At 45.7% G+C, this 23,518-nt stretch overlaps 1 protein-coding gene across 1 annotated transcript in view; it reads right to left on the bottom strand.

Moving 5' to 3' along the window:
• NFIA (nuclear factor I A) overlaps nt 1-23,518 on the bottom strand; it is a 353,376-nt gene that overhangs the window by 75,179 nt on the left and 254,679 nt on the right. The window contains exons 5-6 of the mRNA XM_087417277.1: nt 23,302-23,419; nt 17,401-17,528 (exon numbers count right to left, since the gene is read on the bottom strand). Coding sequence (XP_087273403.1) covers nt 17,401-17,528; nt 23,302-23,419 — 246 coding nt within the window. The remainder of the gene's footprint in view (nt 1-17,400; nt 17,529-23,301; nt 23,420-23,518) is intronic.

The raw sequence follows: 23,518 nt of genomic DNA on the forward strand, positions 1-23,518 counted from the left end.
TAATAAATGCACGTTGTTTTAAGCTGCTGAATTTGTGGTAATTTATTATGCAGCAATAGTAAACTAACATGATCTGCAAATAGAAGACTATGGTCAATGCAAGAAATATATGTATTAAAGACGCCTACTGTGCACTAATTACTCTCTAGAATTTCAGAAGTTTCCATTATTTTTAGCAAATCCATCCTAGGTTGTGAGGTTTTCTCACCCAGAGAAAACAGTAAGACATCCTCTTGGAAAAGAGGCAAGTAAGTGGTTATTTCCAATGGATAAACTCTTGAAAATTTCTATTTCCCCGATTCTCTCAAGAAACATCAATACCAAAATCAGATCAAATGATATGAAAAAACTGAAAAATAATTCTTGGGGTCTCCTACAACTAATCAAGGTTTATTTTTGGTAATTTTTTGCTACAACCTGATGTTACAGGAAATGGAAATAAGATACAAGGAAAAAAATCATAATTAACTTCAACACCCCCTCCCTCCCAAATTATGAGATTTACCAAACACTTTGACCATGAACTTTATAGTGACAACTGTGAAGCAAGTTCTCCAGGAAAGAGAAGAAAGCACAACACTGTTCTTAGCTTGAGAAAGCTTCTAAAGGGGCTATTTTAGGCATCAAAGGAGCTACAATATTAATGGGAGGGAGGGAGAATGGAGAGGTGCCATAAACCATGATTATTCCAGGGACAGAGAGACAACAGGCAGGATCTGTAAAGAGGAAAACTGTGACAAGTCAGTGTTGGTGCTGACTTCCCTAGGGGACTGATTCAGAAACCCACTGTCCTGTGAAAATGACCCGGGTCAGTGCTGCTCAGGACCCAGCACCTTATCTTCTCTGCTGCAGGAGTTTGGTGATGTAACTCAAGGTTTCAGATTTAACTAGTTTATGCTTCTTTCTTCAAAGAAACAAAGTCAAGAGCAGAAAGTTCAGTTTCAACAACATTCATTCACAGTCACAATCTGTTTGGGAGAAACTCTGGAAACAAGCGAGTTCTGCACTTTCGTTTTAACACCCAGTGTGTGAGCAGGTTAGAAAGGACCCCAGATGCCGTACGTGTGGTGGTTCACGTTGACCTCAGACATCCGCCGTCAACATCTAATTCCCAACGACCTGCCTTGACCACTGCTTTACCAGCACACCTGTCACACCAAATCTAAGGTACAGGGGCCTTCATCCATCTACTGGCCTCCAGAGAGCCAGGAGGCAACTGAGGAGACGGTCATCACATCTCTGCATAGCAATCATTTCCAAAACAGACTGAAAATTATAAAAGCTACAAATTGTGGAGTACCTACTAGGTCCCAGGTACTTACAAATATCCCTAATCCTTACGTCTCACCTACCTGCCCATCTGTAACTCAATGTTGCAGAAACCGGACGTCAGGAGACATCACGCGCCTTGCTGGCGGTCCACAGCTACTCAGGAGTAACGCAGACCACGTCTCTGGTCCCGGGGCTAGGACCTTTCGTAAAACATCACACTCCCTCAGCAGTTTCCCTTGTATACCATAGAAACAGGGTCCCATTTAAGTCAATAAAGTATAGTTCAATTTATAGTTGAAGTTTCTAATTCTGTTATCCAAAGAAAAAATTCAAAGAAAGGTTGTATCAACTGCAAAAGAAATGAGCATAAACACACACAACTCTGATGCACACGGAGAACCACCTTGTCTCGCACACCAGAGCTCCTCTTGGCCTTAGAGGGGTCAGCTAGGATTTTATTAAACACACTGAATGTATTATTAGTGATTCTGACACAGGACCTCCAAGAAACAAGTGTCACATAGACTTAGAAGAAGAAAATGACCCAAGATATTAAATTGTAAAATAGTAAATACACACATTTAATATTTACACAAGGCCTCTTGACTTTTCAAGAAGTTGCTTCTTCTATAAAGCCTCCTGCTAACCACGTTCTATCTCTATTGATAACCAAAAAGGATCAAAATTCTTCTTTTAAGACTCACCGCTATCTTCCAAGCCTAGACTATATTATAATGCAAGAATGCATCACTTAACCGGAGGTCACAGGCTAACACACACAATTATTTAGAATTCGGTAAGTCTTGAAAGCAAGGAAGACCCCTGAGCTACTAAAGTCAGGGTCAAAATAGGCTACTAAGTTGAGGCATTTCACTCACAGGAAAGTGTAGTTTTACAGAAACTAAGAAAAGCATTTCAAGGAGAAGGCTGTGACTGAGCGAGCTGAATGCTACTGAGAGGTCAAGTGTGATGAGAACAAAGGAGGTCCAGGGAGAGGACAGAGGGAAGACAGGTTAGAACGGTTCACAGCGTCAACGGGAAGTGAAGCAGCAGGGAAAACGGTGCAGTCAAGCCTTTCATGGGACTAGTCTGTAGAAAGAAGCAGAAGAATGGGGCAGCAGCCATCGGAAGTGGGGGAGCAAGGAGAGCTTTCTGAAGATGGAGGCCGTGGAGCACACCGGCCTGCGACGGGATGGTCCAGGGACGGGCGGGAAGCAGTGACTCAGAGAAGTCCTGAAGAAGGTGCGACGGCACGGCTACACGTGCACGAGCGAGGACCTGAACTCAGCAGGCCACAGCTCCTCCTCTTTCAGTGGACTGCCTCAGCAAGACGCCTATTTCTGAAAAACGTTCCGATGACTTATCTATCTTCCTGATGCAAACCGATGACGAGATGGTTTAAAACAGAGCTTACTAACGATACTTAAATATTTTTCTTCAGCCTAAATGACGTGCTGACTGCCATTGTGACTGTTCTCTCACATGTGGGCGTTCAGATTCCCCTGCGCCCAGGTCTAAGTGTGGGGAACGGAGACCCCAGGACGTCTGACAGACTAACAGTGCAGCCTAAGTTCCAGCGCCATTTCTCAAGCACAGGAGGGAAGCTGAGCACCAGAATCCTATTTTGCAAGTCATTCACCAGCAGGTTTCTCTGAGACTCATCTCTTCCACAGGCAGAGCTGTAAGCTGCCCCAGCAGCAGGATCTGGACCTTTCTGGGACCATTTCAGCTGCACCCTGTCATGAGATCATCTCCAGCCGCGATGCCTAATAAAGGCTGCGATTGGACAGATTAACCCCATGGTTAAGGGCCGTTCTGTTCCTGAGAGTATAAACACATGCTGGGGGACACGAGGAGGGGTTCCAGACACTGCACTCATCCTACCTGTGTGTCCTAATGATAAAATCCACTAGGGTGAATTCTAATGTAATTTATTGTGATTAACTCACTCAGCAATAAAAAAAGGTAAAAGATTCAGAGTATTTTGACTTTTACCCTTTTTTGGTGAATAAAAATGTCTTAAAATCATTTTTATGATAGAGAGACTAAAATGAAAGTTAATACAGCTTCTGAGGTTTATCCTTCTTACTTTATATGCAACCATTTAAAATGAGCTAAAAGGACCCCCCAAAGAATTACCACATCATAAAGAAGTTCAGGTAATTTAAAAGGCTTGAACACAAGTGATTTCTTCAATTTTTAAAAATGGGAGAATGGAGTAAAGATTACATGGATTATTCAGGAGAAAAAGATGATGAGTTCTCTAATGTATTCCAAATGCTCATTTGTGAGTGAAAATTTACAACCAGAGAGAGTAAAGAACAGACACAAGGAAAATGTTATATAAAAATCTGGTTCCTGGGCCAACAATAAAGTCTCTTGATTTTTTAGGGGATTTCCTCTCCTTTCCGGGTAAACACAGACACCCCAGGGTCAGGGCTGAAATTAAAAAATTGTGTTTCATGCTCCATATACTTAGAAGTTGGAGATCCCCTCCCCATCTTCCCCCTAACCATCCCATCCCCCGACGTGTTCAGAGAAGGACTGATTTTGGCTCAACATAGCAATCGCACACATTCACAGAGGACTGAGAATAAAGAAGAAATTACTGAGAAAACCAAATCATTTTCTTTACATGAAAAATAAATATAGTATAATATAGCATAATGTTTTACTCATTCTGCTTAGATACCCAGCTGAAAAGTAACAAGCTCCATCATACATATGTTGGGTTTATATCTGCCCTGTCCAATATGGTAGCTACTAGCCACATGTGTGGTTACTTAAATTTAAATTAATTAAAACTAAATGAATTTAAAAATCCAGTTGCTCAGCAGACCCCCGTCTCAGCGCTCAGAAGCCACACGTGGCTAGTTGTTATGGACTGGATGGTGCAGACATGGAGCAGCTGTGTCGCCGCGGAAACCCTGACTGCACAGCTCTGGTCTGCACGCCACCAAGTAACTTCCCACTTTCTGGTCCTGCTGTAGAACGGTAGATAAATCTTACTTTAATATTTTTTCAGCATGTTTAGCCCTTTTTTAAGTTACAAAAGCAAAACATAAGCACTACACAACGACAGAATTGTATACAGGGAAAAGACCGGAAGCACTTGCTTCCCCACCTGCAATACGCCGGGCAGCCAGTGCTCCAGCAGCTACTTTTCTCCACCCGCAATACTCGTTTTGATCACGCGAAGCTAAGTATTTACTAACATATGTTCACTTTTGTCAGTTAAAACACGATTGAAAGCTTGGAGTGTAAGGGTCCCCTTGGTGAAACTGAACTGGTAAGAGAGGCAGTGTCTGTGATGTTCCCATTGGGATACGTCTGTGCTAGGGACCTATTAGTCCAAAGTTCTTTGGATACAAGCAGAGAACTCATCACTTTTATTTAAAGTAAAATCTGACTGTTTGGAACGTTTCATAGGGGAAAAAAGAAATATCATTTGAGGTTTCCTCGAATTGCCTGAACTGTGAGATCAAGCAATGGCACTAGAAAAGGTCGTGTCAGCTGGACTCTAAGCTCAGTGGAGTCAGCGTTTTCTGGCTAAACCTTATCATGGCGAAGCACGCGGCTGTGTATCTCCGCACTCTGCTCATCCCACAAATAAACGACTCGCATCTCCACCTGTTACTTGGTGAGATCTGCCCGCCACCCTTCAATAACCCCATTCTTTGCCTTCAAAGGCCTCTGAGTCGCTGAGGAAGCGGGCAGACAGAGCTGTGCAATGGCCCGCCGATGTCACTCGTGCCCTCGCAGATTCACGGTTCACGCCAAAAGCTGTGCAGCAGCAGGAGCCAATTGCTCAAAACGGCAATCCCTCTGCATGCTGGAGGGGGCAACACATTTCCTCGTTTTAACACGAAATTTGTCACAGAAAGAGATTCTGTCTCGGGCTCTTGTTTAGTGCAGAAAACGTCGGGCCCTTTCCTTATAAGAAAACCTCTAACAGAGGCATGCCTTCATTTTAGATAGAGGAGCCAACAGGTCACTTCAAAGCCGAAAAACACTTCAAGTATCTTAATTACTCTGCTTTTTGCAAAACAAAATGAGTTATTAACCTCGAATGCAGCTCTATGGATGCAAAACGTCCACAGTGTTATTAAACACTACTAAACCAAACAAAAAGTCAATAAAAGGGGAAATAACTGTGTGCAACTGCGTGAGTCATTTTCTGAAGCAGGATATCTGACAAAATAGTTTTTTTTTTTTTTTTTTTAAACATAGCAGCAAAACCTTTCTGTGTGAAGCTGCCCTTCTGACCGACGCTGCCCTCAGCAGCAGAGCCGGTGTCCGTCCACGACGGCGAGTCCTCACGGGAGGGGTTACAGGCTGCTGCTGCCCTCTGCCATTCTCGGCCACAGCGCAACGAGGGATCCTTTCACGGACCAGTGCAGTTACCAAAACTGTGCTCTTTGCTTACCTGTCTTCATAGCTTGGAACTATTTTATTACAAATCACTTTTCTGACACTCGGGGTAAACGCCTGGCCAAGTGTTCACGTCAGTGAAGGAGACGAGCCCCCTCCACTCAGCGGCAGCCTCTGCGGAGCGTCTTCATCTGCGCGGCGCCTTCAGACTGGAGGCACGATGTGCCCTTCTCTCCTTGTCTTCTTTGTCCAAATCCTCAAGTTTGGTCTTCACGTAACTAAAAGCTGCTCATGGCCGACGTTTTCTCTGGAGTCACGATTTAGCACTTCTTCACACTCACACCTTTTTTTGGAACCCAACACAAGGATCCAATTTCACACAGACAGCCCCCACAGGCCAATCAGAGTGGGCTGCTAACAATACATCATCTTTTACAGCTTTCTCTACTCATGTAATTAACTTGATCCAGCACCTATTAGGAAAAGGTCTTTATACAAGATACTAACAAAAAAGCAAACCACTTTGGGCTCTACAACTAGGCTGGCTGCCCACAAACCAAAGGACTATTTCCATCTGTGTCTAAGCAGACAAAACTTGGTTCCTCTCTTTTTCTCCCCTTCCACTTACTAACCCCCAAACGACAACTGTCACCAACCCCGTCCTTGAACGTTAACAACAACCAAATATGGGTACTGACTGTATGCTACTGAGCCACGCCCACACGGGAAAGTTTATTTCTCGGTCTCAGGCAACTGGAGACAACCAGCAAGCAGTCCAAGTAGCAGATAACAACGTTTATAACAAATTACATCTCTGCAAGAGTCTCCAAATGTGTGGCTGGGACATAAATTTATGTGACCCAATATAATGATTACGTGTTACAAAGATTTTTTTTAAACTAAAGGCCTGTTAAGGCTTCAATGCTGATGGACAAACTCATAAAAATATCAAGCATATCAAAAGGAGAAAAATTACCAGTTAAGTCTTTTGAGGACAAGACTTGTTTTCTGAAGAAAAAAAATATCACCCACTAGAAAAAAGAACGCAAAATTAGAAGCAGGTGTCACCACTATGAAGTGATAAATATCAGGGAATAACTGGCCCTGAAAAGTGTTCTTAGACATCCCAGCCTACTTTTAACCCGTACATGTGTATTTTGACATAGAACATGACATTAGCTGCTTATGTAAGTCCCTACAGAGTGTTAGGACATGAGAGATGGTGCACAACCATTTTGATAAACTCTCTCTTCAGGCAGGTTCATGAAACGGCTGGAAGGCAGATAGCAAATTCTGACTGGCACTAAATCCTCAGTAATTCATTAATCTTGGAAGCTAATCATAGTGAAGTGACTTCTGGGTTGGGATGGCTACCATGGCAGAATAATCCGGTACTGCAGAGGACACTTCAGACTAGAAATGGATATTGGGTTGCTATTCCTTGAATGTCTAATGATTTGAGTGCATTTCCAACAATGCACATGAAAACTTTAACCACTTCTCATTACAGGCAAAGTGGAAAATCCCTAGAAATTGGAATGTTTCTCAAAATGAAGGACAATAAGATGGTTGGACCACATTAAAACAGGAAAAGCTGGAACATCATCAGAATGAATTCCGAACATCCATAGCTGTCTGTAGAGGCTGCCCTCCGCAGTGGGTGAAGGCACTGGACCACAATTACAGAGTTCCCCACCCCACAGAGACCAGAGAACCAGGAACCAGAGGAACGCAGGATTGAAAAAGCTGAAAGTTGCACAAGGTTGCTTTTTTTTTGGTGAGGAAGATTAGCCCTAAACTAACGACTGTTGCCAATCCTCCTCTTTTTGCTGAGGAAGATTGGCCATGGGCTAACATTCATGCCCATCTTCCTCTACTTTACATGTGGGATGCCTGCCACAGCATGGCTTGATAAGCAGTGCACAGGTCCGTACCGAGGATCTGAACCTGTGAACCCTGGGCCACCGAAGCGGAGCATGCGAACTTAACCACAACGCCACTGGGCTGGCCCCCTCACAAGGGTTTTCAATTGGTAATGAAGGATGGTCAGTCACACTTGAGTCTGAAGAGACCAGCCACGAACTGTACCTCAATGGACTCAGTCATTCTGTCGCAGCCTAATTTCTTATAAGCTTAAGAGATGCTTTGAATAAAGTGTTTTATTTCCAAGGTGTTCTCCCATTTCAGAGACCTGCTTTGTGATTCAGTGCTCGAGAGAACTCTCCCCACTTTAGGACGTGGAGTGCTGTTCAGGATCCATCAGGAGACAGTCCCTGATTTACCATGTGGATGCGAGCATTTCTCGTAATCTTCTAGGATGTAATTCACCCATCACCTCGAAATGGGTGCCATGTCTTTGATTAATTGATGAGTTTGTGATGTATCTGAACTCTGCGGACGGACAAAGGTGGACAAATAGGCATTACTGTAATCCTCTGATGAGTAAGAAAGCAAGCAGATGTGCCCAGCGTCAGACACTGCTGCACAGCACAGTGGAGGAACTTCTGCCTCGAGATTTGAGGGCCCGAGGATTTCCTTCTTCCTTCTCCCTCACTCCCTGTATAAAGTCCCCTTTTCTGGAGTATTAAAAAACCACTTTATTAAAAACATTGATGACCGAAAAAAGACAGAACTCTACTCCTATAGAAACTGATGGTGTTATACTCGATTACTCATCAGTATGTAGGAAAAACATAGAAGCATATAAGAGTGGGAAACAAGCCTGCAAATAGTATTATTAGTGATCTGTAGCATTTTTTTGCTATTTAATTGTACAAATTTAATTTACAAATTAAATGTATATGTACATTCACCCATACACACATGCATATACAAACACATTTATACACACACACACCTCAGAACAATGGGTGGCCCATACTAAGTGCTCAATAAACACTATTATAAAACACTTCTATATCTACAATTTCAGCAGTATTCCAATGACAAAATACAAGTAAATTTATCTCTTATTGTTAATCAAATTGTGGTATTACTTGAGTCTATGAAATGTCTACATTGTGTTCACAGAAAAGGACAGAGGAAGTAAGAACACTAAAGTATTTTTTTCTTTGTATTAGAGGTTAAAACTACCTTCTGTTTGAGTTCTAAATATTTAATAAATTTATTAAATAAAATTTATTAGATACAGAAAAATCAACACAGCAAACTCTGATCAATCGCTCTATCTATATCTTTTGTTTCTCCTCTTCCAACTATACTTTCTGGTCACTTTTCCCTTTGGTGAATTTAGTCTCAATTCAGAACAATTTTGTTTCCTCTAAGTAGATACGTATTTAGGTTCTGCCCGATTTCACCACCCACAGTCAGAACAGGCCTGTTTTAGGAGGGGAGTCTGAGCCCAGGTGCGAAAGATGCACCTGTTGGTGGGGCAGGATGGCGCGACCTCGTGCACTCGCTGCGGCTTTCCTGGCACATCGGCTTTCTGCCCGATTTTCAGAGATGAAGAAGGATACGGCTCTGATAGGATGAAGGGGAGGAAAGAGGGCCGAGCGCTCACTGATGCTCCTTGAACAAGGGAATGGCTGACGCACCAGCCCTCACAGTCACAGTGGAGGACTGTGGGCTGAGACGAGACTAACTCCTCACTCCCCTGAGTCTTAGCACACTCTCCACCTCGGGTCACAGCCGCCAGGAACCTGTCTGACCAGTTACCCCTCCTGCCTTCACTGCGCTTTAAGCTCTTCCAGGGCACAGTCTGTCTTGATTACTTATTTATTTTTCCCTCTATCACGCTGCCTAGTGCTCTGCATATAATAGACGTAGATATGTAGAATATGTTTTCAATTTAATTTCATAGTATCTTAAACTCACATAGCACTTCAGTTTTCAAAGCATTTACTACAAAAAGGATATATAGTATCAGTGTGAAGCCCTGTGGTTTACTAAGTGTGTCTTGCACGTGGTAAAAGCACTCTACGTCCAGTGCCATTATAGCTCCTTGCACACAGCTGGCGCTTAATAAATGGTGGCTCCTGTTTTATCATCTCATTTGATCTTTTCAAAGCTATGAGTTAGGAAAGCTGGGCTGCTTTATCATCTCCAATGTTTACACATGAGGAAATGAAAATTCAGAAAAGTAGTTTGCTAAAAATCCCAGGCTTGTTCATGGCAGAATACAAACATTGCAGACTCTTGATTACTAATGTGTACTTCTTCCTCTTTATAATACATTCAATTTCCCTCTCATTTTCTCCTTCCCCAGTGAGCTTATGAAGATTGTCGTGGCTGGAATGAAACTGGCCTTAAAGTTCCTCTATACGACACGCCGAAAAAATGGCTCCCGACGGGCCAGCGCTTCACTGCCTAAGCCCCCAGGCTGTGCTGAAGATCGTGACGGGACAGGGCGGGAGGAAGATTCCCACACAAAAGACGGTGTAAGCTACGTCTCTTCCTTCCTTCTAGAATATGTAAACCTTCTCATTTTCAAACATGAAATTAAAAATGTGGAGATTTGGGTAATGTATTTAGTCAGACGAGACCAGCTACAATGCAGCCTCTGTTTTCCTGGAGCTTCCGTATCTCAAGATGGCGCGTCTGGGTTCCTGACACAAGCAGAGCCGTGCGTGCTCAGCCAACAGACGGACGCAGCACTCAGCCCCACGCGAGGTATGAGACAGGACACGTGTGGGCTCCATCTTGTTAGCTTTTATTTATTCAACTAACACTGGCTGAGTGGATACCACATGCCAGGTACTACAGTCGGCTTCAGCAATACAACAGTGACATTCTGACCATGCTCTATCAAAATATGGACCCGACACACACACACATATACAGCGCATGTACGTGGGAAGAGTATTTCTTCTAATAGGTAAGCTTTCAGACTTCACTTACAGTAGGTTATTTCAGGCCCCTATTTGGAATTGAAAAAAGAATAGCCTTGACAAAGAAGGTAAACACATTTTTGAAGGATGGTTAAAGAGATCATTTTGTAATATAGCGTTCCCTTATCTGGATGAAATTCCTCTGATGAAGGAGGGTCACTAAGAGCAGGCCCCTTGTTACTGTGTGGTACTCCCTGTCTCTAATGAGCAGGTGCCAATACTAAAGAGATAACGCATGACAACGCGGTCACATAAGGATGCTTTCCCACTGTGCCGTGAACACAGAAGAAGAGCCAAGACATTGATCCCATGGCAGTGTTCTGTAACAGTGACTATTCCTATCACAGCAGGAGGCTGTGGGAGATTTCATCATTTCCCCTAATAAATGCTAGTGCAGCAGAGTGTCCATGATCAATGAGCTCTTGTCACCAGCCTGCTGTCTTTTTACCAGCATTGATAATGGGCCTCCTCCTTTGTGTCTCAGCTACAAGTTTAAATTGGTCAACTTCCCCCTCCGACACTGATGAAGGATTGCTGGCAGTCAGATGAGGACCTGCAGAGTTGGGGACCCAGGTGAACCCAGCATGTGGCATTCAAAGCACAATGAACAAGCCCAGGTCTCACAATTAACCCGTTGTGACACTGAACTCTGGTTCTAAATGTCCTGGACTGGTGGTTGACCATATGTTGACCAAAATATTCTTCTACAAATGCCTTTAAGAATGTACTTCTTTACGTAATAATTGTGGTAAGAATAGACAGCATGCTATCACACTGCTTTATTTTGATCTTCAAAGATGAGGACTACTTAGTCTTTGGGAGGAAGTTTATCTCTGAAAGTTTTTAAGAAAATAACTCCAACTAAACTTACTACTTACCAAATTTGACTTAAATCTTTCCAGTGAACTGTTTAGAACTTCTACCATCTTGGCGAATGTAATTCTGTCTGCTAGTAAGGTTTTACAATCACAATATAATTGAAGGCATACTATTTCTGAATATTTTTCTACAGGAGAAAATTTAAATAACCTCTTGATCCTGTTTTCACAGTAGTAAATTTCACTGAAAAGTTCTATAATTTCATGCTCTTTCACACAAAACATATCTTTTCTGCTGAAATTGATATGGATGTGCTCAGCGCAGGTGCGGTCTCAAATGCAGGAAGTGGTGCAGCCCAGTAACCCGTGAAGCCCTCTGGACCCTCAGAAGAGACAATTTTCGGGACACAGACAACCTGAGAAGGTTCACAGGACAGCCACCAAGCTGCCTTGTAACTTAGGAAGAAAGACAGGAAGAACACTTAAATTCACATATACTACCGACTGAAAGGCTCAGAGACATCCGCCTCACTTCCAAGGATGTGAACGCTTCTCATATGGGTTCTAAACGAAACCCGGCTTCACAGCCACCTTCTGAGGGAAGTGGCCCTAACTTTCCAGCCAGATTGAAGCACTCGCTTCTTCACTCCTGCAGCCCTGGACACCCTCAGCTGGGTAAGGTCTGCCTCCCTCAATAACCCAACATATTTCACGTGATCAGAGAACACTACCTTCTACGAAGGACTTGGGCCTTCACGACCTCATCTGATCGTTGTAACTGTGACAGAGATGGGGCAGAAAACACAGTTCCCGTCTTACAGAGAGTGACTGACAACCAAGGAAATTAAGGTTTGCCCTGAGGACAGGGACTCAATGGAGGCGTCCTTGTCCCTCCTCTGTATAGCACAGCCAGCACTCCATCGAGACTCACAGACTGGCTTGACTTGAGTCACACGAGGACACGAGGAGCCATCCTTCCTGCAGCAGCGACTAAACGGGAGGAAGATGCAAGAGCTTCCTCTCTTCGTGGGGTCTCCAAACACAGTGTGAGTCACTGAGGGGGGGACCACCTTCTCTGAGCTGTTTGGAAACAGGTTAGATTTCTGTTTGTCCAGAAGCTGCTGAAGGCACTCCTACTCAAAGCAGGGAGACAGGCCGGGGAGCCCAACGCTGCGAGTGGAGCGCCTCAGCCAGGCCTGCGTGGAGAGCTCGTGAAGGAACAGAAGGGGGCCTGCCCAGCGCATCGCTCCGCTCCCACCACGTGCGAGCACCACTGGGAACTCCCGTCAGCACCACTGGGAACTCCCATCAGAATCAGTCCCTCGGGGGGGCCCCCAACAGCCTCCATTTCTAAGAAACTCCCCGTGAGGCCATGGGGCTGGTTGTGGATGCACCCCGAGTAGCAAGGTTAGACCACACAGGACACAGACCTCACAGTGTCTCATACGGCGTTCTTGTACTTGTATAAGAGAAATTTCGATACGGAAACCTGAAGATTTTCAGACGTAAATCAGTGAGGTTACATAAAATGTTCTACAAAAGATTCACTGTTGGGGTTCTTGATACAGAGCTTGTAACAACGAATTATCTTTAGAAAACGAATTATCTTCAAAAACAATTAAGAATTATCTTTAAAAAAATGTTTGAGGGGCCGGTCTAGTGGTTAAGTTCGGCACGCTGTGCTTCGGCGGAACCTGGGCGTGGACCTACACCACTCATCGGCAGCCACGCTGTGGCGGCGACCCACGTACAACATAGAGGAAGATGGGCACGGTTGTTAGCTCAGGGTGGATCTTCCTCAAGAAAAAAGAGGAAGATTGGCAACAGGTGTTAGCTCAGGGCAGCTCTTCCTCAGCAAAAAAAAAAAAAAATCTGATTCACTTAAAGGAACACCGTCTAAGGGCAAGGATACTTGTAATCAAGTTTCATACAGTATCCTCATCAGTGGTTTGCTTACTACTTGTTAACAACTGGATTTGACTGAATCGCAGCCCACAGACTGAGAACATAGTAAACATCAATTCTGAGAGGACTACTGGTGGCAAATTCTGCTTTCAGGTTTACTGAAAGTGCCCCAAATTCTCTGTTTTATAGGTTTCATTCATTCATTCAATCAAGCAATCAATCATTACTGAATACCTCTTACGCGCCAGACACTGTTACAGATGCCAGGGTGCAGGAGGGAAAAGCAGCCCAAGTCCACTGCTCGCAGAGGCACATTCTAGAGGGAGGACGGAGGCTGACAGCAGCCAGCTGTATGAGGACAGGGAAGCAGGGTTATGAACTGGAAGAAGACGGAAGAAGGCAGCAGCTACTTTAGATCTCGGGAGCCTCTCTGATGAAGGATTATCTGGACAAAGAATGACATGCTGAGGATTACCTGATTTTACAGGCAAAAAATAATAGGTATTCCAGTTTGTTAACAGTTAACAACATCTGCCTATACATTGGGTCCTACATGTAGTTAAAAACCCACATTCCTTCCCTGTCCTAGGCTGTATAACAAGGGTTTGGGATAAGAAAAGTGGGGGATTTTTTAGGTCTTTCTGATTAATTATTTTTTGTTTTTTATTATGTTTTTAATTTCAATATAAGCCCAGGACAAGAGAGCTTACAATACAAGCATAAACGTTTATGGTAAACGAGGTTACTGGGTACAGAAGACAGAAACTTACACTCTAAAGTCTGAATTCTGGATCCACAGATTTACCGTCTGTGTGGCCCTGGGCAAGTCACGTAAGCTTTTATAATTCTCAGTTTCATCTCTACAGAGGCGGGATCATTCCATTGTGTACAGTGTAGAGCAGGTAATTTTTTTTAAAAACCTGGTAGGCAGCAGGGACTCCAGCACTTCTGACTGTGATTGTACCGCACGTATGAAAGCGCCTCACAATGTCTGACCCAGCATCGGTGCCGGCCTGCTGGTTTCCTGCCTATTTATTTGCATTATCAGTTTCTCTGCGATTTTTCACTTGTACAGATAAACAAGAGTTGATGGTATGTGCATTTTTGCTTGACAGAATTTCACAGGACTCATTTAATCAGGCATGATTAGCTTCAAAGGTCTGAATCTAACTCACTTTCGAGATAACTGGTAAATGGAAGGAAGGGGAGGAACAAACGCAGCTCTGTACGAGAAGGTGGTCTGACGTTTCTCAGCCAACCTCATCTTAATCTCCTCGGCCCTTCTTCCCAGACGGTCAAAGCTGTGCACAGGAAGTGTGCGATAATTGACGGGGACAGGACGCCACAGACAACCCCGACGGAGCCCGCGTGAGTCCCTGCATGTCTGGTCTGGTCTGCCCTCCAGAGCCTTCCTGTGCTCAAGGAAGCCTGTCTCTCCTGTAGCCTTTGGCCCTCCCTGGGTCGGGGAGTCCTCAGAAGGCATTTGAGGGCAGGTAAAGAGAGGCAGCACTCTCCGAGAGAGGAGTGAGGACAGGCCTTGCTGCCTGTGTCACATCTGAGGCATACACAAAGTTTTCTGTCTGCATGTTTGGGAGAATTATACCAAACACAGGCACCCAGAGGCTGCTGGTGCATTCCAACACACACAAGTCCCAGTGTGTTCTGAAGGTGAAGGCAGCTCACACGGGTGCAGCACCAGCAGCTTCCTACTCAACGAACTGGGCCCCAGGGGAAAACAGGCAGGCCCAGATCAGTGTGGAAACAACAGGAGGGCGTTCTCTGTCCCAAACAGGGGATGGGGCTAGATGGAAAACTCCCAAAAAGGACCATCTGGTGGCATGAATTATCCAGGTAAGATGGCTGGTTTGAGTTAATGACACCAAAGTCACCACAAAATGTACAACATCCTTCAGTTGAGTTGTAACGTCCCCTCAGGCCCTGTTTCAATTATGCCTTTCTATGCTGAATACGGCCAAATGTAAATTTATCCACCGTCCCCCACATATATACCATAACTGCATTTTTCCGTAAGGAAACAGGGGCAAAGCAGGGAGAATCAGTCTAGGAATACGAAATAATCATGGGGGATTTCTCTAAGAAAAACATACACACATCTATCTCCTCCCAAAAAGGATTCAGCCACTAAATGTCAGTCATTTAATGACTGCAAAGATATAGGTATTCAGATGCTGACATTTATGATCAATTATGATCGTAACGTGCAGACAAAAATAGGAATTACTCTGAATAAAAGAATCACGGGGTCAAAGACTCTATATTTAACCAAACCCCAGCGCCCCAAACATGCCCAGAAGAAATCTACTCAAGGACTCCAAGAACGGTCTCACGGAGGAGCAGCTTCCCGACACCCCCACGACAGAGCAGCGTCAACTGCATCAGCCGAGGCCAGCTCCAGACTCCAGCACAAATGTACCCAACCTACATATTCTGAATCCGATCTTCACTGAAGGAGGTAAACTGGCTAGGACTCTAATTAGCCTTTCACAAAGGGTTCAAAGCAGGTTCACATCCTGTAACTTGAACAGCACATAAACTCTTCACGGGCACTCTACTGAGGTCGTGCTCACGGTGCCAGGGTGGCAGCCGGCAGTCAGCGTCTTCACCTTCACCAAGGCCTGGTTTGTTCTTAGCCATGTCAGGCGAATGGACAGGAACGTGGTTGAGAGTGGAGCTGATGTGCGACCTCTAGAGAAGACCCTCCACCTCGAGCGCTGTGCGGGTGACAGTGAGAAAGCAGTGGAGGCCAACATCCACCCTACACTTCCTTCCCACGTCTCCGTATGATGGTCTCACCGCTGTCTCCCAACCCCGAGTGCGGATCCCCTGAAAGCAGGAGCCACAGCCTCCTGCCCATCCTTGAGTTCCGAGAACCAGGCATAGCATCTCATCCAGAGAAAGGTCCCAATGAACGCTGTTGAACAAGTGAGTGAGTGAGTGAACAAATGAGTTGAGAGGATTAGGGACAGGCAAAGCAAAGTGGAATTTCTGCATTTTAGTAAAGGGAGCAAGACAGAGGACTCAGCTGTGGGGCCCAAGGTTTTGTTTTGTTCTGTTTTAATTATCACTCAGTAAAACTGCCTGGGGCCAGGGAAGTGGGGCGGTATACATTCCTATGAGTGTCTACACCTGTCAGCACCCCCACACTCAGGACACACAACAATCTATCACCCCAAGCCCCCCCGTGCAACCTTTATAGTCACACCTCTGAGGACTGGCTTTGATATGTTGGGGAAGAGAGAAAGGAATTAAGATTTGAAGACAAAAGGGTTAGTTCAGAGATTTTCTTGGTGTTTGTTCTCCAAGGGAATTACTCTGAGGCATGGGTGGGGGAGAATGGTCAGAAAACATTTGTTTCAAACTTACTCTGTGCTAAGTATAATTCTTAGATGGGTTACATACATTACCTCATTTAACTCTCAAGAGTGTTGAGATAGCTATTTTTATTGACAGATTATAAAAATGGGGACACTTAGGCTCAGAGACGTTAGGTAATTTGCCCATAATCACACAGCCAGCAGGGGCTGGAGCCAGGAGTCCACTCTGCCTGTCTACACCCTCTCCCCTTTGTAGCCACCTGACTGCATATTGAGGAAGCACTGGGGAAGATTCCCCCTTGCCCACGTGGAGGTTAGACCTTGAGAAAGGTTTCAAAAAGCTTCTGCTATCAGAGTTATTCACATGACTCTCAAGACTCCAGAGCCAGACTGGACCTCCCAAGGAGGTTAGACGAGCAGTCGTCATCTGCTTAGTTCACGGAAGATGGACACAAAGACTGTCGTTCCATTTAAAGAGAAAAACAAGCACGAGGACATCCAGTAATAGGAAAAAGATTTAAGAGTCTTCTCATTTTATAAAAATCCCAGTATAAACTGTAGCACAGGCAACCCGTTCTCCTTCCTAACGTTATCAATCCAGTTGAAAAAGCTGATATTTTTATTTACGATTATTGAAAGATAACCCCAGAAACCACTCCCAAAGGGCAGTTAGTCCAGGAACGAAAGCGAAGGCCCACCGCCGCCGGGCTGCAGGAGAGCACTCGCGGGGGCGGACGCCACACGCGCGCTGCGCCCGGCTCGGCCCGGCCGCGGCGTCGCTGCCTCGCGCGTGCTCGCCCCTCCACGCGGGCGCCCCCGCAGCCCCCGCGCCGCCCCCCGGCCGCGGCTCACCTGGCTCCACCTCGTGCCACCCGCTGGACTGGCTGCCGCTCCCCGGGGAGCGCCCCTGGCCCGTGTAGAACGGCTCCTCCCCGGGACTGTCCATCTCGTCCTCCACAGACTTGAGGCGCTTCGTGGAGCTGAAAGAACAAACGGGTGCACGTCTAAGAGCCGCCCCAGCCCCTCCCCTGCTGCGGCCCTGGCGGACAGAGGCCCAGGCAGCAAGCCACCGAGCCACTCGGCGTGGTCCGGGCCCCGGGCCGGGCTCCCGCGCAGGCCGGGGAGCCGCCGGACGTGGAGCAGCCGTGGGCCTGTGCCGTTCCCAGCGTCGGGCTCGGATGCTGACCGTCACTCAAGCTGCCGCCGCCGCCACCTCCCGCCCCTTTCCCTCTGCGGAGCCGGGGCTGGCGCCGCTCCTGTCGCCACCCGGACGTGTCGCTAGTAAGCCCACGTCTGTGTCTCCTCGGCGGCGGCCGGGCCGGAGCCCTCAGCACTGTCCCCTGACACCAATCCAACCCTACGGCACCCCAGAGAGGACAGAGTCAGGGCGCACGGCCCTTCACGAAGGGCGTGGATTGCTTGTTTTTTGCCATGTTTTCTTAGCTTCCACTTGGATTGTTCATTCAGAAACTATTTACTGCACAGCTACAGCAGCCCAGGCCCTGACAAGGACCGGAGATGAAACTGCGGACACGAGAGGAGCAGGAGGAAGAAGCGCGCTTCCCCGTGATAACCAGGGCCACGGGAAAAGGGGGCCGCTCCCCTTATTAGGCCTACACAGAAACAATCAAAATGAAGTTCTGAATTTGGAGATGTCTGGTGGAGACCTCTCCCGGAAGTATCCCATGTTCTCCAATTGTAGGACTGACTTTTTCTCCCAGTTTGAGGCTTCAGGAGTGAAAAGGTGGTGAAACAGTTCATGTTGCTAATCTCGTTCTAATTATCTTAGTTGCCAATGCCTCTAACATACGGGAACGGGCGGATTTCAGACCCAGCAGGAGCGCTTGTTGGGAAATCTCTTCCTCATGTGCCAGGTACAGAATTCCTAACATGACTTCATTCATCAAACACTTACTGTGTACCTCCACCTGCCAGCTGCTGTGCTAGAAGCTGGGATATAGAGAGGGGTCAGACACGGCCCCTGTCTCCATGGGGTTCACAGTCTAGTGAGTGGAGACAGAGAGGTAAACAAAATTGTGTAAAAGAGAAATACAGGTACTGCAACGGAACCACATACGGGATACAGTGGGCCACACGAGGGAGGGAGGGAACAGTGACAGTCCCGGGAGGTGGGGAAAGGCTTCCCAGAGGGACGGTGCCTGAGCTGTAAGAGCGAGTGTGCAGGACGGGGCGGAAGGAAAGAAAGAGCAGACACGGGCTGCTGTGCAGCTGATGCACCAGGGGCAGCCATGTGGGATTTTAAAATAGTGAAACCCTTCCTTACCGACTGGCAAATGCCATTGTCTCAAGCCCAGTAAGTTTCCCCCAACCTTGCCCACCCCATCTTTGCCCCAGGACACTCTCACAATCCAGAAACTAAGGGGTTAATGTCTGGTACACGAGGGGCATTCCAGGACTTAGCCCAGGCTCGTGGCGGGGCAGCCTCTGTTCTAACTGGTATGCTTGTGTCACACAGGTTTTCAGATATTTTGAACATCACTCCCAGGAGGGCGGCGTGAGTCAAGCGTGACACGTGCAGAGAACTGCCAGGTGCTTGGTATGGCTGAAGGTGAAGGAAGGGCACAGCAAAAGGGGGTGGAGGTGATGGATGTTATGCATCTGGACTTTATCCTACAGGCAATGGGGACTCCCTGGAAAAGTCTAACCAGGGAGTGACACCAGAGTCACATTTTTAAGAAGGTCACTCTGGTAGCTGTGCAGACGACGGCTTTAGAGAAGCACAGGGACGAGAAGGGGTGGAACCCTTAAGAGGCTATTGTGGCACAATAAAAAAATGGGGAGGGCCCAGTGAAGGCAAGAAATTCTAATGATCAAAGTAGGCATTCAAGTATTCTTGGCCTTTAAGTTCTACTCGCATTAAATCCAGACCACAGGAAAGCAACATATCTATAGCATGCTAGCTTAGCACCCAAAGGAAAAACCTTTAATAGCTTACTTAATGTTCTTTGCTTGGCTTTCCTTGAAGTTTGCTGAACAATAGCCACTGGAAGAACTGTTACATATTTTATGTAAAACTGCATCTACTGAATTTCTTTATAAAAGGATATACACAAAAAAATTCCTTCTAATACATAAAACCAGAAAAAATATAGTCTCTGAATGAATTTTTATTGTTTCCTTTCATTCGAAAATGCAGATTATATAACCTAGTGCTTCCCCTTCTTGCCTTGGCAACCAGGAATCTCAGGGCTAAATGTAAGGCCTAACTCTTGGTTCAGGTTCTTGATACAACAGTCTCTCCTATCTTTCCATATGGTTTCTGGCCTCTTTATATTTAATGCTACCTATTGTGTTTTAAAATTGAAAGCCACTTGAAATCATTTTGGAAGTTGGAAGGATACAAATTGAAAAAAATAAATATTTCCTTTATGTTCCCCAGCAAATAAAAGGCAAGACCTGCATGGTCTGATGGGACTGTGAGATCTGTGTGGGAAAGGGACTATCTTTTTTATTTTATTTTATTTTTTCATCTCCAGTGCCCACCACAGTGCCTGGCTAATAGCAGATGTTCAAAAACTGCTGAATTGAGCTACTGACTTAGGGACAGCCATGTGAGCACCTACTGCGACACGGGCTCACCCAAGCGTCAAGATTCATGAGACCCAAAAGGCCAACTCCACTGCATATCATTCTGCCATTATTAATATTTTGCTGAGTTTCTTGAGTTCCTTGGGGTCCTCTGATAAAATGCAAACACACCCTGCAGTCATTACATCCTACAGGTGACGGGGCACAGTGACCAGCTGACACCCTAGTTGGAAAGCAAGGCCTTCAGGGGCTGACGCAGGATAAAGGTCTGGAGGATAGAGGAGAGAAAAAGACCCAGGAGTAAAGAAAGTCAGAAGTGCCAGGAAGGACAGGTAGAGGGCTTCCCAAAGTCTACTGACTTCACATACTTGACAGTTGGTTTATCTGATGAGGTTCTTTGGAATAAAAATGTATATTTTATCCCAATTTTTTACACTACCCCTTCTATGATTTTGGAGAGGTTTACAATGAAGGGGCACAGAACCCACAGTTAATGCCTAGCAATCTCCTTTTACTTCTTTTAATCCACGAATCAGTCACTGGTTTTGGTGTCTTGCTCCTGACTCCTGAACACACTGATTCTGTTCCCCCAGAAGCACTGGAGGAAGACAGCAGAGCACAGGGAGAGCCCCACACGAGAGGAGCACAAACGCTCTTCTGAGGAGTGACACACCACACCATCTCCTATTGTGGGTGGACTCTGCTCTGTTCCTAGCAATTTGACCTAGAAATTAAGGCAAGACTATCACCTTCATTCCAAATATTGGCTTAATTCCTACTATGTGCAAAGCCTAGAAGCCTGACTTTGTACCCACGCAACTGCAAAATGCCTCTTTCCTGAGTGTTCATAGTACCTGAACTGAAAATTCCCATTTCCTCATCAGTCTCTCCCATCAGACTGTAAGGTTCCTGTCACTTCACTTTATATCCACAGTGCCCAGGATAATATCCTTGGTACTTAATAGATGTTTGCTGCTGAACTGGAAGAGTCAGACGCTGTCCTCTAAGGGACTTAGGGTCCAGATGGGGAGCAGGACATGTACATTCCTCAAACACAGTAATAATGATTCAAGGCAACAAATGCTACGTGTCCAGGAAAAGAAGAGACACTAGAGATTCCTTTTTGGGGGCCTCATACTCTATTGTTCCTTACGGAAAGAGCCCCATTCCTAAGAGGATTCAGTGTAAAAATAGCAGGTTATTTAAGTTCCAACAGACCTGATTTTGAATGCAGACTCTGCCATTTACTAGGTCTGTGACCTTGGGCAAGTTACTTAACTTCTCTGAGCTTTGGGTTGATCCACTGCTAAATGGCAACACTGTCTATACTGTAAAATTATCGTGAAGATGAAGTCATACCAGGTATGTAAAACACCTACTGCGGTGGCTGTCTCAGAGCAGGTGGCCAGTTAATATTGGCACAGCATGAATAAACACTGACTGACTGACAAACTTTTCTATATGTAAATCTGGGGTATTCTGGGCACATTTTCTAACCTGTACACATATAATTCTGCTGAGTCTATATATTTAAAGAATAATTTTAAAAAAATCATCCTAGGAGAGCCTAATGAGAGTAAAACAAACATGTTACTGAGTTATTAACTACTGATGCTGTTTATAATTAGCCCCTTATCAGCGCTAGTTATTTGCAGAATACGAGATCGACACTAACGTTCTAAATGTCATTTCCACCAGGTTTCAACTCAGAGAGTCACAACAAAAGAGCTGGAGAAGTTGAAAAGAGGGAGGATGAGGAGCACGCTCTTCAACCATGGATGTTTGGGATGCCCACAGTCCGTCGCAGCACACGTACGAAGGCACTAACCCGTCCACCCTCAGGTCAGCCACCAGCCACGGCGTCCACAGAGCTGCTCAGGCTGACTGAGCCCAGTCACACCATCTCTCTTCCACCACGCTCCACACCCTCCACACGTTCTAATGCCCGAATGTGTTCACCGCCTTGTCCTTTTATCATAAACATACGGCGGATCTGAGACTTCTCCTGAGGAGCTGACGCTACGGTGGACCAAGGGGAACACTTACACCACGTGGAAGATGATGGCAGGATCTGGTGAGATTCAGGGAATAACTGTTTCTTTAACTGTCTTCAAAGTATTATTAGCAAGGACCAAGCTGATTTTTTTTTAAGTAATGATGGTTAAAATACATAAAGTCAAGGTAAGAATGAGTCTCTACCAAGGAAAATCTCTATAATCTGGCCACCGTCTTAAATCATACAACTCCAGTACTAGCTTTAGGAGGAATACACCTTTATCAAACATTTTTCTGCAAAGTACACAAACATTAAAGATCATTCTGTACCATTTTTCTTTGTTGTCACAGTCCAGTCCTAAAGCCACTTTGTAAAAGAATACCGTGGGTTTAATGCCTAATCCCTTTCCCTCTGGTACAGGTTATCTAGAGACAACAGGATCTTGCAAAATGCTTCATTTTGATTTTGGCTTTGTGACCTCAAGGGGATCAAGAATCTGGAACAGTTATCTGCTATGCTCTCCAGCTTTACTTTCTTTAAGGTCTCCCGGTGCAGTGGGGTTTATGATCTGGCCCCACCCTGATATCGGATTGCATTCCCTTTTATAACCTCACACCAAGGTATTCAACAGGTCTCATCTCTTGCGGCAACTCCAACAGACTGGACCTGGAGACCTCGGGGGCTCAGCAGGAAGAGCTGAGGCTGAGCTGTAACGTCTGTGTTGAACATGGGACTGGGACTAGTGTCAGCTTGCTGCCAAACAAGCCAAAACACACACCCTTTTCCCCAGTCAGGCCTGGTCCTGGACGTCCCGAGCGCACGCACTGGATCACCCATCATCCCCCACGCCTCTGCTTGTGTCTTCACTGCCTGAGATGCCCTTCCTTGTCCTCTCCACCTTGCCAGCCCCAACCAACATGTACAGCTGAGCAGTCCCTCTTTTCGGATAAGGCCTTCTTTTTAACTATTTTTATCCTATGCCACCCTATTAAGTGCACTGCGTTTTACTGTCTGGTGTATATGTTTATTTCTGCTGCATGTGCATTTGCTTCCCTCCCCAGTGAGACCGAAAGCCTGTGGGGCTGAACCCATGTCTCTAGCATCTCCCACTACCATAGGCAGGCACACTGCTCAGTGCCTAGCAGCCCACAGTCGACGTCCAGGGCGTAACTGTGAGGCACGACCTCTGAGAGCCACGGTCCAATTACCTGGTGGAGGACGTGCTGGGCAAAGACCTCCGCATTGCTCCCGGACTCATGCTGTAGTACGAAGAACTTTCCAAATCTGAGAGAGAAAAATTGGGGCCAGTTCCTGCAGCTATTGGTGCTAGAATAAAAAAAAAGAAAGAGAAAGAAGCGTCAATCGAGTTCTGTGAATAAAAGATCAATAAGAGCGTTTTCAGTGCTGCATTTAACACAATTTATT

This window comes from Ceratotherium simum, chromosome 2 (assembly GCF_057802395.1).
Source record: "Ceratotherium simum simum isolate JZ-2026a chromosome 2, ASM5780239v1, whole genome shotgun sequence".
NCBI classification, from domain to species: Eukaryota; Metazoa; Chordata; class Mammalia; order Perissodactyla; family Rhinocerotidae; genus Ceratotherium; species Ceratotherium simum.